The sequence below is a fragment of the Nyctibius grandis genome, chromosome 16 (genome assembly GCF_013368605.1).
Source record: "Nyctibius grandis isolate bNycGra1 chromosome 16, bNycGra1.pri, whole genome shotgun sequence".
Lineage (NCBI taxonomy): Eukaryota > Metazoa > Chordata > Aves > Nyctibiiformes > Nyctibiidae > Nyctibius > Nyctibius grandis.
The window spans coordinates 882,557-896,085 of NC_090673.1; the positions used below are offsets into that span (position 1 = coordinate 882,557).

General features: G+C 45.0%; 1 protein-coding gene across 2 annotated transcripts in view; it reads left to right on the top strand.

The window, feature by feature from the left end:
• The window catches only part of MAPKAP1 (MAPK associated protein 1), a 98,142-nt gene that overhangs the window by 74,563 nt on the left and 10,050 nt on the right, over positions 1-13,529 (top strand). For both annotated transcript variants that reach the window (XM_068414112.1, XM_068414113.1), the window contains 2 exons: positions 5,887-6,027; positions 10,693-10,830. In XM_068414112.1, coding sequence (XP_068270213.1) covers positions 5,887-6,027; positions 10,693-10,830 — 279 coding nt within the window. The remainder of the gene's footprint in view (positions 1-5,886; positions 6,028-10,692; positions 10,831-13,529) is intronic.

The window sequence follows — 13,529 nt, forward strand, 5'->3', positions numbered from 1 at the left end:
GCTCCCGTTTAAGGACGAGCCGAGGTGAGCGCGGCGGCCACGAGCTCGCTGGTGGTACATCAGCGCTGGGGCTGGGATTAAGCACTCGCGGTTTTGGCTGCCGTTCTCCGTAGAGCGGGACTTGCTCCCAAAATATTCTTGATGCTCCTAGTTCATTTCTTCGTAAAATGGTTCTAAGAAACTGTAGGAGAGAACGCGGCAGGAGGTAGCGGGGGTGCTGTGCACGAGGAAATGGAGCAGGTTTAACCTCACTAATCAAGTTGCGCTCCTCCACAAGCCAGAATTCCCTGACGTCTGCATCCTGGCTATGATTTTTGTATCGATTTTTAATCTATGAAAAGATGCATACTAGTCATACTTTCGTAGGTTTTGCACGTTTTGATTAAAAGTAACATTTTTTTAATGCAGGCTCTCTAATTAAAAGTGTATTGTATATACTGCATTTCTTACGTATTTTCATCATCTGTGGAGGGATCCATGCTGTGGCCTGTAGCTCTATCTGCTGGTACTCTTAGCTCTCACGAGTGACTGGGTTCAGGTTGCACCATTACTTTAATGGTAAATCTGTCGTAAGTCTGTAAGTGGTTTAGCAGGAGGCATTCGGTCTATGCGTCAGTGGCAAATGCTCCAGGAGAGCCTCAGAGGCCTTGCCCCAAACAAATGTCAGTCCTAATGTTGAGGGAACGCTTGTCCCTGAAGCTCTTTTGCAGCAGCTGCTCCTCTCCCTCCTAGGCGGGGGGACACAAAGCGAGCTGCTCTGCAGGACAGGACGTGGAAAGGGGTAGCATAGGTCCCCAAGACTGTCCAGTCAACAGTACTCTCAATTTGTGAGCCCTCCTGGCCCTCATTAAGCAAATCGACAGTGCCCATCTAAGGGCGCGACCTGGAGCCCCTCCTAGGATGGTGATTCCCCCGTAACGCCCCGGGCTGGGCCCCAGGGGCTCCCCGTGCTCCCGGTGCCGCTGCAGCCGCCGTCCTGCCCCGCTGCAGGGCCATCACCTTGGTCGGTGGTGGCTCTTGGTCCTGTTCACGGCCTTGTGTGTCAGCCAGCGCCGGGGACGTGGGGGAGCGAGGGCAAAACAGGCACTGGGGCTCTGTGGAGTTCAAGAGCAAGTCGCTGGTTTAGTTTGTTCAAGGGTGACAGCAATCTGGGCGAATACTAAATGCTCACGTGAATTGTGTCTCTTTTCTACCGTGCTGTTACTGAATGTTTTCTGAATTGATACCAAACTCCAGTAAGGAATGCGGGAGAAATCTTCTGCTTATAGTTTCTCCCCCAAAATGTGCGTGAATTTGAAGTGATCTTCCATTGTCCGTGCTCAGGGCTGTATGTGAAACACCCATGCAGTTAACCCTCTACACGCACAGATGTTCAAGGACAAGGCAGTATATAAGATCAGTCGTAATTCATGCATTTACAGAGCCTGGTTCCCCCAGCGCACAACAAGAAATTGGATTTTGTAGTGCTGAAGGAGCTATCTTTTGGCGTGGCATTAGAATAGAAATACTGACAGTTAACAAAATAATAGCTTGAAAATCCTAACATCAAAATTAAATACTCATTCTGTGCGTTTTGGGTTTAGTTAAAATATTTTTAGCTTAGATATGCCAGTCAAGAAAAAACTCTGTTATAACAGCTATTATCTTTAAATGTGCTTTTCATAGTCTCATATTCATTTATAAATATATATGTACGATGCCAAACATCTGCTAGTAAAATAGCTGCCAGTTTCCTTTGGGCAAATAGAAAGTTTATATTTCAGAGTATTAAATGAAACAGAAAACTTTCCATTATTAAGAAATACGTATGGAGAAAACCCCCATCTATCCAACATTTACTAATAGCTTTCAAACTAATAAAGTGTTTCCCGCATGCAGAACTTTTTAACTTGCACTAAGATTTATCTTTAAACTAAAAGCCTGCACTCTGTAATGTGAATTGCTTTTATGTGTAGCAGCAAACTATTCATGGCTAATTTAGTTTTATTCTTACCATCTTACTTCTGGAAAGTTCCTCTTTCTCGTTTTATCATTAGATAGTAATTAGTATTCAAGGGAAATTGGTCTTAATATATTAAAATTGGTTTAGTGCCTTTAGACCTGTACCAAAGCAATGTCTTATTGGAAGATGTAACTGGGGACTCTGTGTATGTAATTAATTGTATTACAATTAAGAACTTTCATTAAGCAATATACTAGTACATTAAAGCAATAAGGGACATTTTTGCAATGCAGTTAACTTTTATATTTTGTTGTTTTACTGAGAAAAAACAGGTTCACTTGCTCTTGAATAGGCTGCAGACGGCATTTCAATATTCTGATTTTACTAATGTGTCATTTTTATATGTCCTCTAGTGCTTGCAGGGGTCCCTCTTGGATAAGGCTCCTGGTTTTAGCTTCTAACTTACTCTCAGACTCGTGCTTCCCGTGCCTATTGTGTCATTACTGTTTGTCTCATTTGAAAATCAGGGTTCTCTATGAGGAGATTAGACTGAGTTACAGTAGTTCAAGTACTTGAACAAAAATACTACCTCTGTACTGAACCTGGTTTGAGGAAAAAAAAAAAAAACAAAACAAAACCACAAACACAAAGCAAAAAAAAAACAACCACAGAGTACAGATCTTCAGCTGTGCGGGCAGATGCAGAGGCTCCCCGTCCAGTTGTGCCCCGTCCAGCTGTGCCCCGCGTTGCTCTGTCCCGGGCGCGGGATGGCGAGGTGGAGGCACGCGCATCCTCTCGGCCCTTCTTCTCCTGCCCCGTTCATGGATTTCCCTGCCCTGCTGCTCCAGTAATTAACCCCTGTCCTGGGCTAAGGGAGACGCCTCGCTCGTGGCTGTGCTTTGCGCTTGCACGTTCTTACCTTGTGCCGGGTTTATCCCACACCCGAGTCCAGCTTTTTTTGCTTTTTCTTTCACAAAGTAAACCTTGATTAGGTAGACCATAAGGAGGGAATACAGAGGTCATTGCAGGCTGAGTCTCCAGTTTGTTTCCGGACCAGGAGCCTGCTCCTCCCAGGACGCAGCGGTCTCTCTGCAGCAGAGCCACGTGGCTGGGTCGGCTCTTGGGCTACATAACAGACCTGGAGCATCCACTTTGCTTGATTGTCTTCCCAAGCAGAAGCTTTTACATTCAAAAGCCACCCTGTGATCTCCATTACAAATACCCTGACAGGCCTGTAAATATTTGACAGGTTTATTCACAGCTGCTTGCATGTGGAAAATATTTATATGATTTTTCCCCCAACGAGCTGGTGGAGATGGCTCTTCCCCCGGTGCCGAGCGCGGCGGCCTCGCAGCCATCCTCGCGGAGCTGCGGGGCAGGAGCAATATGCCACGTTCTGCAGTCAGGTTTTTCCCTGCAGGGCATTTCTCTCTGTTGTTACTGATATTACTGCTATTACCCAGTGCCCCCGCGGGGGTCCGCGTGCCTCGCCGTCCTCAGACAGATGATCTGTTTTGATGGTGGAGCTCCTGGCTGCTCTCCCAAGAGCAGCAACTGTAGAAATTCTGTAAACCTGAATCCAGTCACAAAGCTTCATAAAACAAAGTCGGCAGAGGTTACCGGTACGCGGAGGATCTGAAAGGCTTCCAGAGCACCACCCCGCTGTTCGCCGGCTCCGGCTGCGGCAGTTAACGCTCCTGCAGTCTAGGCACTGACAAGGTGCTCACAATTTTAGTTGCAGTGACAGTTTTTACCCTTGGATGTGATTTGGCAGGCTGCTGATTTTCTTTCTAATACTTTTAATTTGAGCGTGTGGAATCTGAGAAGACTCAGCTTCATAACAGCCGTGTAAAGGCGTGCTGTTGTGACCGCGTGCTGCGGGGACAGGGCTGGCGGCGTGGCCGGGAGCGCGGGCGGGCTGGACGGGCGTCTCGCCGGCTTCTGTCCGTGGGAGAGGGTCCCAGCTCGCTCTGGACTGTGGCAGCAGTGCCATCGCCATCCTCCTGCCTTGCTTTCAGGCGCCGCCATGCCAGTGTTTCAAGATGCTTTTAAGTGCACCAAAAAGTTTGACATATCTCGGTGTATCTTTGAAGTACTGCAGCATGAGGGTTTGACATGATACATTATGATAATCCATAGTATAGAGACATTAACACAGGGGTCTTTGACAAAATACATTGTAATGTCTCTGAAGGAGCCATTACAATTTATCTTGTCATTCTGGAGCATAGAGTGGTTGCAATGTGGAGATGGCTCTGCATAAATTCACATGTAGACTGTTTCATTTGATTTTTTGAATTCTTCCAAGTCGAGTGGCACAGCCCAATTTGTCGCTTAACCCTTCGTTGTCCCCCTGCCCCGAGGAGAGGTCCCCAGCCGTGGGTCGGGGGCTGTGTTAGGAGTGGGCATCGCTCTCGCCCGTGGGCAAGCTGGAAAGCTGGTGTGACTGTCGTCTATGGGGTGTGACTCCTGCTTTACGCTCGCAACGTGTATTTTGACTCATTTAACAGCAAACGCTGACCTTGCTTTGATACGGACATGAAAGATACTTACCATAAGCAGTGACATTTGTGACTGAATGAACAGAGAAAAGGGGATGCTTTCAGCCAGCAGCAAACGTGCTCCGTGCTCAGGTGGGGCTGTTCATCTCTCACCCACGTTTGTCCTGGTTATGGCACCGCCACGAGAGCTTCCCTTGCTGAAGCAAACGGTGTGTGCTGCTGCGGCTCTGAATTACCCCGTTAAAAGGGAGCCTGCCTCTGCCTCAGCAGTGTGTGTCTGAGACGAGTGCCGGGGTTTCCTCCCCGGGGAGCCGTGGCCTTTCCTGGCAAACCGTCCCCTTGTCGTCAGGGCCGAGCGTGGAAAGTCGCCGCAGCTCCCCTGCGTTCCCCGAGCGGGCTGGGAACGCGCATCCCCGGAGGGAAGGGGCAGCGCGGGAGGCGTTAGTGTCGAGCTGTGCAAGTCTTGAACAAAATTAATGCCAAAAAATCCGACAAGTTCCTAGCCTGCTTTGCTGGATCTCTAAGAGCTGTACTAAAATTCCGTCATCTCATCTTCCGATTATTAAAATTTCAGCAAAATATAAAGTTTTCATTAATCTCTTGCAGCAAATTTAGTACTCTGAACTGGCAGTTGGTTCAGCTTTTAGGACTACATTAGCTGGGATATCAAACAAAACGTGTCATTCTTCAGTATCTTCTGTAAGAAGCTAAATCAGTTTTCAAACATATTTATACCACTTTATCTAACAGCATCGGAACGATCATTTAGAGTTGAGATGCTTTATTAGCAGCTGGCATAGAAATTACTCTGCACAAAATTATATATTGCATTATAGTAATGTTTAAATTGGTGTTAATCCAATGTCATAAAATGTAAAAAAATCTTTAAAGTGCGTTATATTTTTTCAGTAATTGGCATTTTGGCTTAATGAGATGTTACCTTTTATAAAGCCAGTACCTGCAGTGGTAATGAGAATACTAATCAGTAAATAAAGCGCAGCTCCGTTACCGCAGGGCTGAGATGGGGGTGCCCGAGGTGTGGGCGGCGCTGCAGCAAGGTGCCAGCGTCACGTCCTACGTGGGGGACGCTGAAACACGGGGGGTCTGTGCTGGTGCGTACGCTGAGGGAGATACTGCCCTGGCTGGGGACGGGGCTCCCGTCGGCGGGCCAGGGGTGTCTCGTGTCACGTGAGAATCTGCCCTGGGACGTGGCACTGCTCTTGGTGTGGGACACAAATGTGTGTCGTAGCGTCCTTAATGAATGAGTGGTTTTGTCTTTGGATGGAGGGTGAGAATTTCCTCCTCCCAGACACGGGCTGGAGCATTTCGCTCGGTCTCAAAAAGCCATCTGCGGCTGCGGGCGTCGCAGCCGTGCTTCCGCGCTAGCTGAATCGCGTGCCGTGTTTTCAACCTCTCGCTCATTATTGTTGGCTTGTTTTGCAGGTTCAAGAGGAGAAGAGGTCTCGGAGGAGGACCCGCAGATCGATATAGCGACGGTTCAGGACATGCTCAGTAGCCACCATTACAAGTCCTTCAAAGTCAGCATGATCCATAGGCTTCGATTCACCACTGATGTTCAGTTAGGTAAATCAATCCGTGCTGTAACGCTTCGGAAAATGGGACGGTTCAAACCTTTGGCCATCTCTAATAGCCAGCTGTCCGCCTCGGGCGTTTCTAAAGCAGTCATTATCGCGTTGGTCCATTTCAGCGTGGAGCACATCACTTGGAAGTGTTGCTGGCATTTCAGCAGTTAAAAAAAATTGCTTTCAGTTGAAAATACTTCAGTATTTTTATTATCCACAATCAGCTAGCACATGTTTCTTCTGAAAGAAGGCCATTACTTAATGACCTCATCTCTTTTTTTTTTAATCTAGGCTGCCTAATGGAAAGCTTCTTGCCAACTGTTTTGTTATTTTTAAATGAGGCTATGCAAAATTAGGAATGATTAGGTTTTTCCTTTTCCGAGACTGAAAGATTTTGACAACCAAGTGGAAATCTGAGGTGGAACAAAATAAAACTAGCGTTCTCTAAAGGTTTTATATGGTCCTTATTAGCTTTCTGAATGCTTTTGAAAACCCAAAGGCCAAGGGATGACAGAATCTTGAATTATAAAAGCCCCATTACTGTTTTAAAATGATTGAATGGCTTTTTATCTTTGTGTTTAAATTGTGAAAATTTGATTAATGATGCATTGGTAGGTGACCTGTGACATTCCTGCAAATACCTTCCATAAAGAAATGATTCAGCAGTAAAATATTAAGTGCCGTAATGTTTACAAAATACATTTATTCTGTAGAATTCAGTAGAATTGTTAAATTTAAACTGTATGAGTTCCTGGATTATTGCTGCTACAGTCTCTTCATTCTTCCATCCTTAAGCACATATAAAAGTACACGTCTCTCAGATTTTTACAGAAGAGACTTTCTTAGTTTATTTTGAAGTGCCTTGTTAAGGAAGGATTTATATGCTGGTGCTGAAGCAGGACAGCGCTGGGCACGTTTTCTGCTTTTGAGCAAACTATCTGGGTGTGATAGTTTGCTTCCAGTGAAGTTTGACTTACTGTGTCTGGGAAGTGTCAGAAATGAGAGCTTGAAAAGGTCATGACAGATCACTAAAGATAAATGGTTAAGGGAGAATAGCTGTTAAATGAAACAAATGGCTTAACTTGTGTCGCCGTGAAGGAGCTGACCCTGTCCGCTAGTGTAAGGACCATAAAATTTCCCTTTTATAACAATCTGTGAACTTGTATATTTTCGATGGCAGTACACTGCCAATGTGATTTTTATAATCTAATTATTTTTTAAAAAAATCAAAGAAAACCCCAGTGGCGTATTCAAAGTTTGGGCAAATGTACAGCATCAAAACCATTACATAAGGTCAAAATAAGTGTGTGCCGCTGGGGTTTCTCCTGTATTTTTTTAAGATCTCAAAAGAGCAATTGCTGGTAAAATAAGCATTGAGGTGCTATTCGGATTAGGGCTGCTGGGCATTGATGTGTTCCTCTTCTGCAGGTGACACGCTGCTCCACACAACCTGAAATGTAAAAAACGATGTCTCATTTTTTTCCACCGCTCATCAGCAGCTGTGGTTTGGGAGCTATTCTGTGGCAGGGTAATGATGGCCAGTTGTAAAGACTCTTCTCTGTAGCACTTTTATGTCATCAGTTTTATGTAGCAGCCGTAGCAAAGCGACAGCTTCTCTAGGGGACACTGAGAATCCAAAACCATCCGGTTGCTCCTCATTGACAGTATCAGCAGTGTCGGGAGCTGTGCAGGAGCGCACTGGCTGTCAGGCTGGCTGGAGTACGGTGCAGCGGTCGCACTGAAAATATCCCTATGGCTTTGGGGGCGAGTCCCAGCTTCCCAGGCTTCCCGTGGAAGGGTGTTTATGTGTGACAGAACCCCAAAGCCATGGAGAAAACGCTCGGCGCAGCTCATCTCCACCCCTGCAGTTTGCTCCGACATTGGAAGACACACACACACACACACGGAATTTGAATAGGTTCTGTGCTGGGGTTTATTTTGGTTGCATAGAACAGGTAGCGGCAGCGGGAGCTACGTTTGTGAATTGCTGTTTGCATACTGGTGCTTTTTGAAACATTTTAGCTTTTTTGAGGCCTGATCATCGAATTTGAGGCCAGGTGTGCCGAAAATATTGGAGTAAACTCAATCTTCTGTACATTGTGCATAGTTCTCCTGTAGTAAAAAGCGTTACATAAATGGCCATGGGAGGAACGGCCACCCTTTGACCGATGGTGTTATTACAGTGGAAAGCTTTAGCCGTGGCAGTGTAAGGTCTGGGGTTTATGTTTTAGCTCACACTACAGTGTAATGCACACACAGTAGTGCTCTCCACGGTTTTACAAAGGTTCTGTCATGTTGTGAAGGAATAAGACACATTTGCTCGTGTATCCCATTAGCAAAACTCGAAGAAGCATATTGTCTTGGAAAATGACTGCTGGCAAGTATTTCAGAAAAGGGGGGGCAGCTGCAGAGCCCAACAAAGGAAGCAGGAGCAGAACAGTGTTACTGGACTACTATATCGATGACCTTTCTTTTGATAAAATGAATTAATTAAAAAAATAGTAGAAGAAGCATTTTTACGTGGTTTTTGCGTCTGACTAATTTGCGCTGCGATACAGAGACTGCAGAAGCCACGTCCATAATACTGGTTTGATTTTAGGTTTCAACACATACAGATTGTGAGAACAATAACACAAAAAAGACAACATTCTTTGTCAATGTTCTCTTTGGATGTGTGTGAGCTTAAGCCAGTGATGTCGAGATACAGAAATAATGGATGAACTATACGGCAACAATTTGCAGATAAAAATAATAGAAGTTAAAGTGTATTTTACATGATAAAAAAAAGATGAAAGAGGAGGAAGTCTGTTACATCTGCGATGGTTACAAAATCCATGCTTGGTGAAGTAGCCTCTGCTGAAAAGATTGATGCAATGGGGAGTGACCTTGGCTTGGAGCAGGAGCTGGTGATGTATGTATGAGCATCTCTCTGCTAAATGGACCCAGATTTGTAGCACTAATATACACGGAAGCCCAGAACCAAACTCAGGATGGCAATAAATCAACAGCCACTTTGGGTGTCATTTCTGGTTTATATTCCACTATTGTTCTATCACTTTAATTCATGTCACTATCATCTGTTCATCTGGAACAGTTTTATATAATTTTCCAGTGGAGTTACCTGACAAATCCTATCAAATTAACAAGGTGCGTTAACAATATTGACTGACTGGGAATTCTGAAGTTGCAGGACCATACAGTGAAAAATTTTTAAGGATATTTTCAGGGGTGATGTTTTTAGAGGAAGGGATGGGGAAGAACCCTCGCACACAAAGAATTTGCACCTTTATTTTTAGAACTGGCCTTGACTTTTTTCAGTGAGAAAATAAGAACTTGTACCATCAACTTTGCATATTTTCCTTAAACTACAGAAAATGTCATTTTGAATAATTAACCACTACAGTGAAATAACAACGCGGATTTTAAATAATCTGTCCAAAATTAAATTACAAAACAAAACGGGCTCCAGATACAGCATCAGCCTGCTCAAATTGCCTCGTGCTAGCAGTCCTTGCCTTAATTGGGCTCTTGATACAATGCTTAATTGAAATGTGATCTCTCTGATGTGACGTATGTTTAATGACAAAGCGCATTCTTGGATTAATGGGGGGGTGGTGGCGTTGGTCTGACCTGCCCTGATAGCCAGGTGAGGATGAAGGTAACCTTGTGTTAATGGGAAGGACGCAAAGAGGAGCTCACTGGGGGTGTCAGCTCCTCGCTGGCTGCGCGCCTTGATTTGAGGGTTGCATGAAATACAAACGTGGTTTGCAAATTCTGCAGCTATGACCGGAATTTAAGAAATATTGAGTTAATTTTGGAGGGCTTGGAAGAGTCATCATGTGTGTGGCATCTTGCTTTTATTTTGTCACATCTCTTAGAAGTTTTATCGTCGGCTCCTTTAGGTTTCCTTGTGCTTCAGACAAGCCAAGCGTGATGTGTTTGAAAGCAGCATAGCAAAACCCTCAGGAGGGAAAAGGTTCTCTCTGCTGTTTTTCCAGAGATGCAAGAGTTAAATGCTGTTTAAATACTTTTTTCCTGTATCGCTTCCTTTTGTCGCTTCCTCATGAGCTTCACCTGTAACTCCTGACTGAAGAAATGTAATTGTTTTTAAGGCTCCACAGATCCTGGTGTAAAAAGCACACTGGGAAGCTTGTTCAGTTGTGTCAACAGCTACCGGGTCTCTGGGGCTGGATGTCCTCGCTGATGAGGATCTGGGGAGCACAAAGAGCGTTTCTGTGGTGCTGCGGGTGGGTGTTGTCCTCTCGCACGGAGCACATGGTGTGTGTGCTGTACAGGAGACAGAGCAGGGACGGGGTGTGATAGTGTCTGTTACATATAATAGCAGTGACTGAAAAACTAGCAGTATCTTTTTATAAATCTTGCAGCTTATGTAGCTACTGCCTCCAGAAGAGCTGTATGTGCTGAGAAGAATTTTTTCTGTGACATTTCTTTCTTGTTGGTATGCTTATGCAGGAGAATAAAATGCAGATTATCGATGCGGTTTGATAACCACTTGCTTTTGGTTTCAAAAGCTCTTGAGCTCTCAGAAAGCCCAAAAGGGCAGTATACTTTCATCCCATTTAAGATTTATAAAGTGTGTCAAACGGCTGATATGAAATCACTTAAACAGATCACTGTTGTGGCTCTCTATTCTTTCTCATCTCAGGTATTTCTGGAGACAAGGTAGAGATAGACCCTGTTACTAATCAGAAGGCCAGCACTAAGTTTTGGATTAAGCAGAAACCCATTTCAATCGATTCTGAACTCCTCTGTGCCTGTGACCTTGCGGAAGAAAAAAGCCCAAGTGAGTAGTCCTTTTTATTTATGTTCTCTCTCTCTCCCTCCCTGTGTGCGCTAGATGTCCAAAGAATTATTGCTACCATGTCCTTTTCTTTCTATAGGTGTATTTTATTCATTATAGGATGTTTTTAATCTGACTCAGTTCTGTTATAGAGAACACAGCATAAACAGATACACATTTTCTGTGTCCTTTTAGCGCTGCTCACAGCTAATGGCATCAGTGAGAGTGTTTCTTGCCCACTGTCAGTAGCTGCTAACAGTGCCAGACCAAGGCAGCACTGCTTTGCCTAGCTGGTCTCTAGCCCCATAGCACGGTACTCAAATATATGTTTCAACATAATTGCAATTTTTTTGAACTTCTTAACATCCAGACTGGTTTTAAACAGTTCCATAGGTGCAATTGAGGGTCTTAGACGTACAGTATCAGCGCAGTCTAGATTTGCTTCAGCCGTGGCTGCAGGGTCGCCGGGGTTACGACGTGCTGCTCTGAGAGTTCAGTTTTCGTCAGCAGTGACCGTGCCTGGCCGGCAGTGACAGCAAAGCTGGCTGGAGAACGGGCTGGACACCCCAGTTCAGCCGGTCGTCGACAAGAGGTCAGAGCCTGGTACGTTCAGAGCGCGGCTTCAAAAGCCCAGTGCTTTTGCTTGTTGTATCAGTGGAGTGATGAGAGTCTATATCTGTAAAACTTGTTTTAAAAAGCACAAGATAGGCCCTGGGGGAGTCGGGCAATGTCTCCCAGTGGTGCCAAGATGTAACTATCTAGTAAAAAGTAACTGCGGTTCAAAAGCTCAGATGGGTTTTATTACATTGTGCTTTCGCAGGGTAGGGATGCCAGGTATTAAGTACTTATCTGCAAGGTGACAGAGAGGGAGAATTATGTGATACGTATTTACAGAGGTAATGATCTGTTGAATTCTCTTGGAAGAGTAAATTTATGGCTGCCACAGATTTTATCAGCAATTATTGAATTATATCCTTCTCCCCTTCATTACCCCTTCCTACTTCCATGTTCTTAGTCCAGTCATTGTCTTCCTTTTCTGTCTCTCCAGCAAGATTTCACGGTCCTTGGGAAGGCATGATCCCACGGAGAGACTTCCCTAAAGACCAGGCAGTCCAAAATGTGTAACGGTTGTCTTTGTAGCTCAGGGTGCAGTTTTGTGCTTGTAAATACATTAACGCCTCTGGGGTTGTAGCCACATTTCATTTCAAATCCAAACACTTGTGGTGGTAAAATTGTGCCCACAAAATGGGGCTGTATCTGAAGAGCCAGCCTTGAAACCCGAGGTTTCCAGCCCACACTCCTGTCAGCAGCATAGTCCGAGACCTTCCAGCTGTCCCTGAACCCCTCCAGAACTGCGTCCTGCAGGGGCTGAGGCTCTTCAGCCCCAGAGGCAGCACCTGCTGCTGTAGGAAATGGTGCTTGTACCCAAATCCTGCCAACCCAGGGAGAAATAAGGGGCAGAACTTCAACCCTCAGACAGAGTCCAGCAGTGGAAGGGCAGTACCTTCACATGGAGACGGGTGAATGAAGAATCGTGGTCACTTCGGAGAGCACGCTGACAGGTTACAACAAGGGCAACCTTTATGATACTGAGAGGTTTTATTTACTCATTTTCACGTGGCCGTCATAAACTTTTCCTATTAAATAAGTGTTCAGCATAGTTCCAAAAGGAGAAAATAATTCCTCCGGAAATCTGCTGACCTCTTCCCGATTCACTAAAGATGTTCCAAAAGTCATTATTTTAGGCCAGTAGAAGAGACTTTTAGTGTGACATCTCAGAATGATACATTTTGGGGAACTCTTAACAGCAGATCAGTATCTCTTGAATTTTAAATGGAAAAAAGTTATTTTAGTAGCATAAAGGAATGAAACTCACTGTATTTCACAAGTTTTGTCTGTGATTTTTATCAGCATAGTGATATATGTTTGTAGCAGAGTTTACATCAAAAATTATTCCCGGATCTTCCTTGAATGACTTATTGCAAAGAAAGAGGCTGAGTGAAGATAAGGTCTTTGAGTTCTGCAATATATTTTGTTTTCATGTTTTTATCTCTGGTAACACAAACATGCTCCATCTCGTCTTTCAGAAGTGCTGTGCACATGTAGCAGTGCTCGTAGCGTTACCCCGGGCGGGAGCAGTGTCTGGGTTATGAAGCTGCCTGCCTTCCCCGGACACTGGCGGCTGGGGTTGTGATAAAGTTGAGTGCTGCTTTGCTGGACTGACTGCGTGTAGTTCTGAAGAGAGGTGAAGGGTTTGCAGGAGCCTCCAAATGCGACCTCACGTTTTAGTGAGGGCAGGGGGTGTTGGGAGTGGAGTTTGGTCACCGTGGTCAGTACAGCTGGAGGTTTCCGCAAGAGTTGTTCCTCTGAACGTGGTAATGAACACTGTTTAATATTCAGTTAGCTCTTCCTTTCTGCAGATTAAAGAGATTCGGAGTTTTTACTGGCACTTTTCTGCAGAAATGTAAAAACAGAAATTGTGTGTCAATATAGTGGAGAGCTTTGTGCTTATTTTCTGTGAGTTTTCCCTGAAAAGACAGGTTCATGCAGCGAAGCTTTAGTGGCACTTGTGCGAGTGCTAAAGGACTCAACAACCTCAGAGCTGACACGTTGTGAATATTTACGGGCGGACTCGGGGTCGTTCTGGACGGGGCTGAAGCTTTCCTGTGCTGTGAGTTGGCAGCACTTGGAGCTGCATTCAG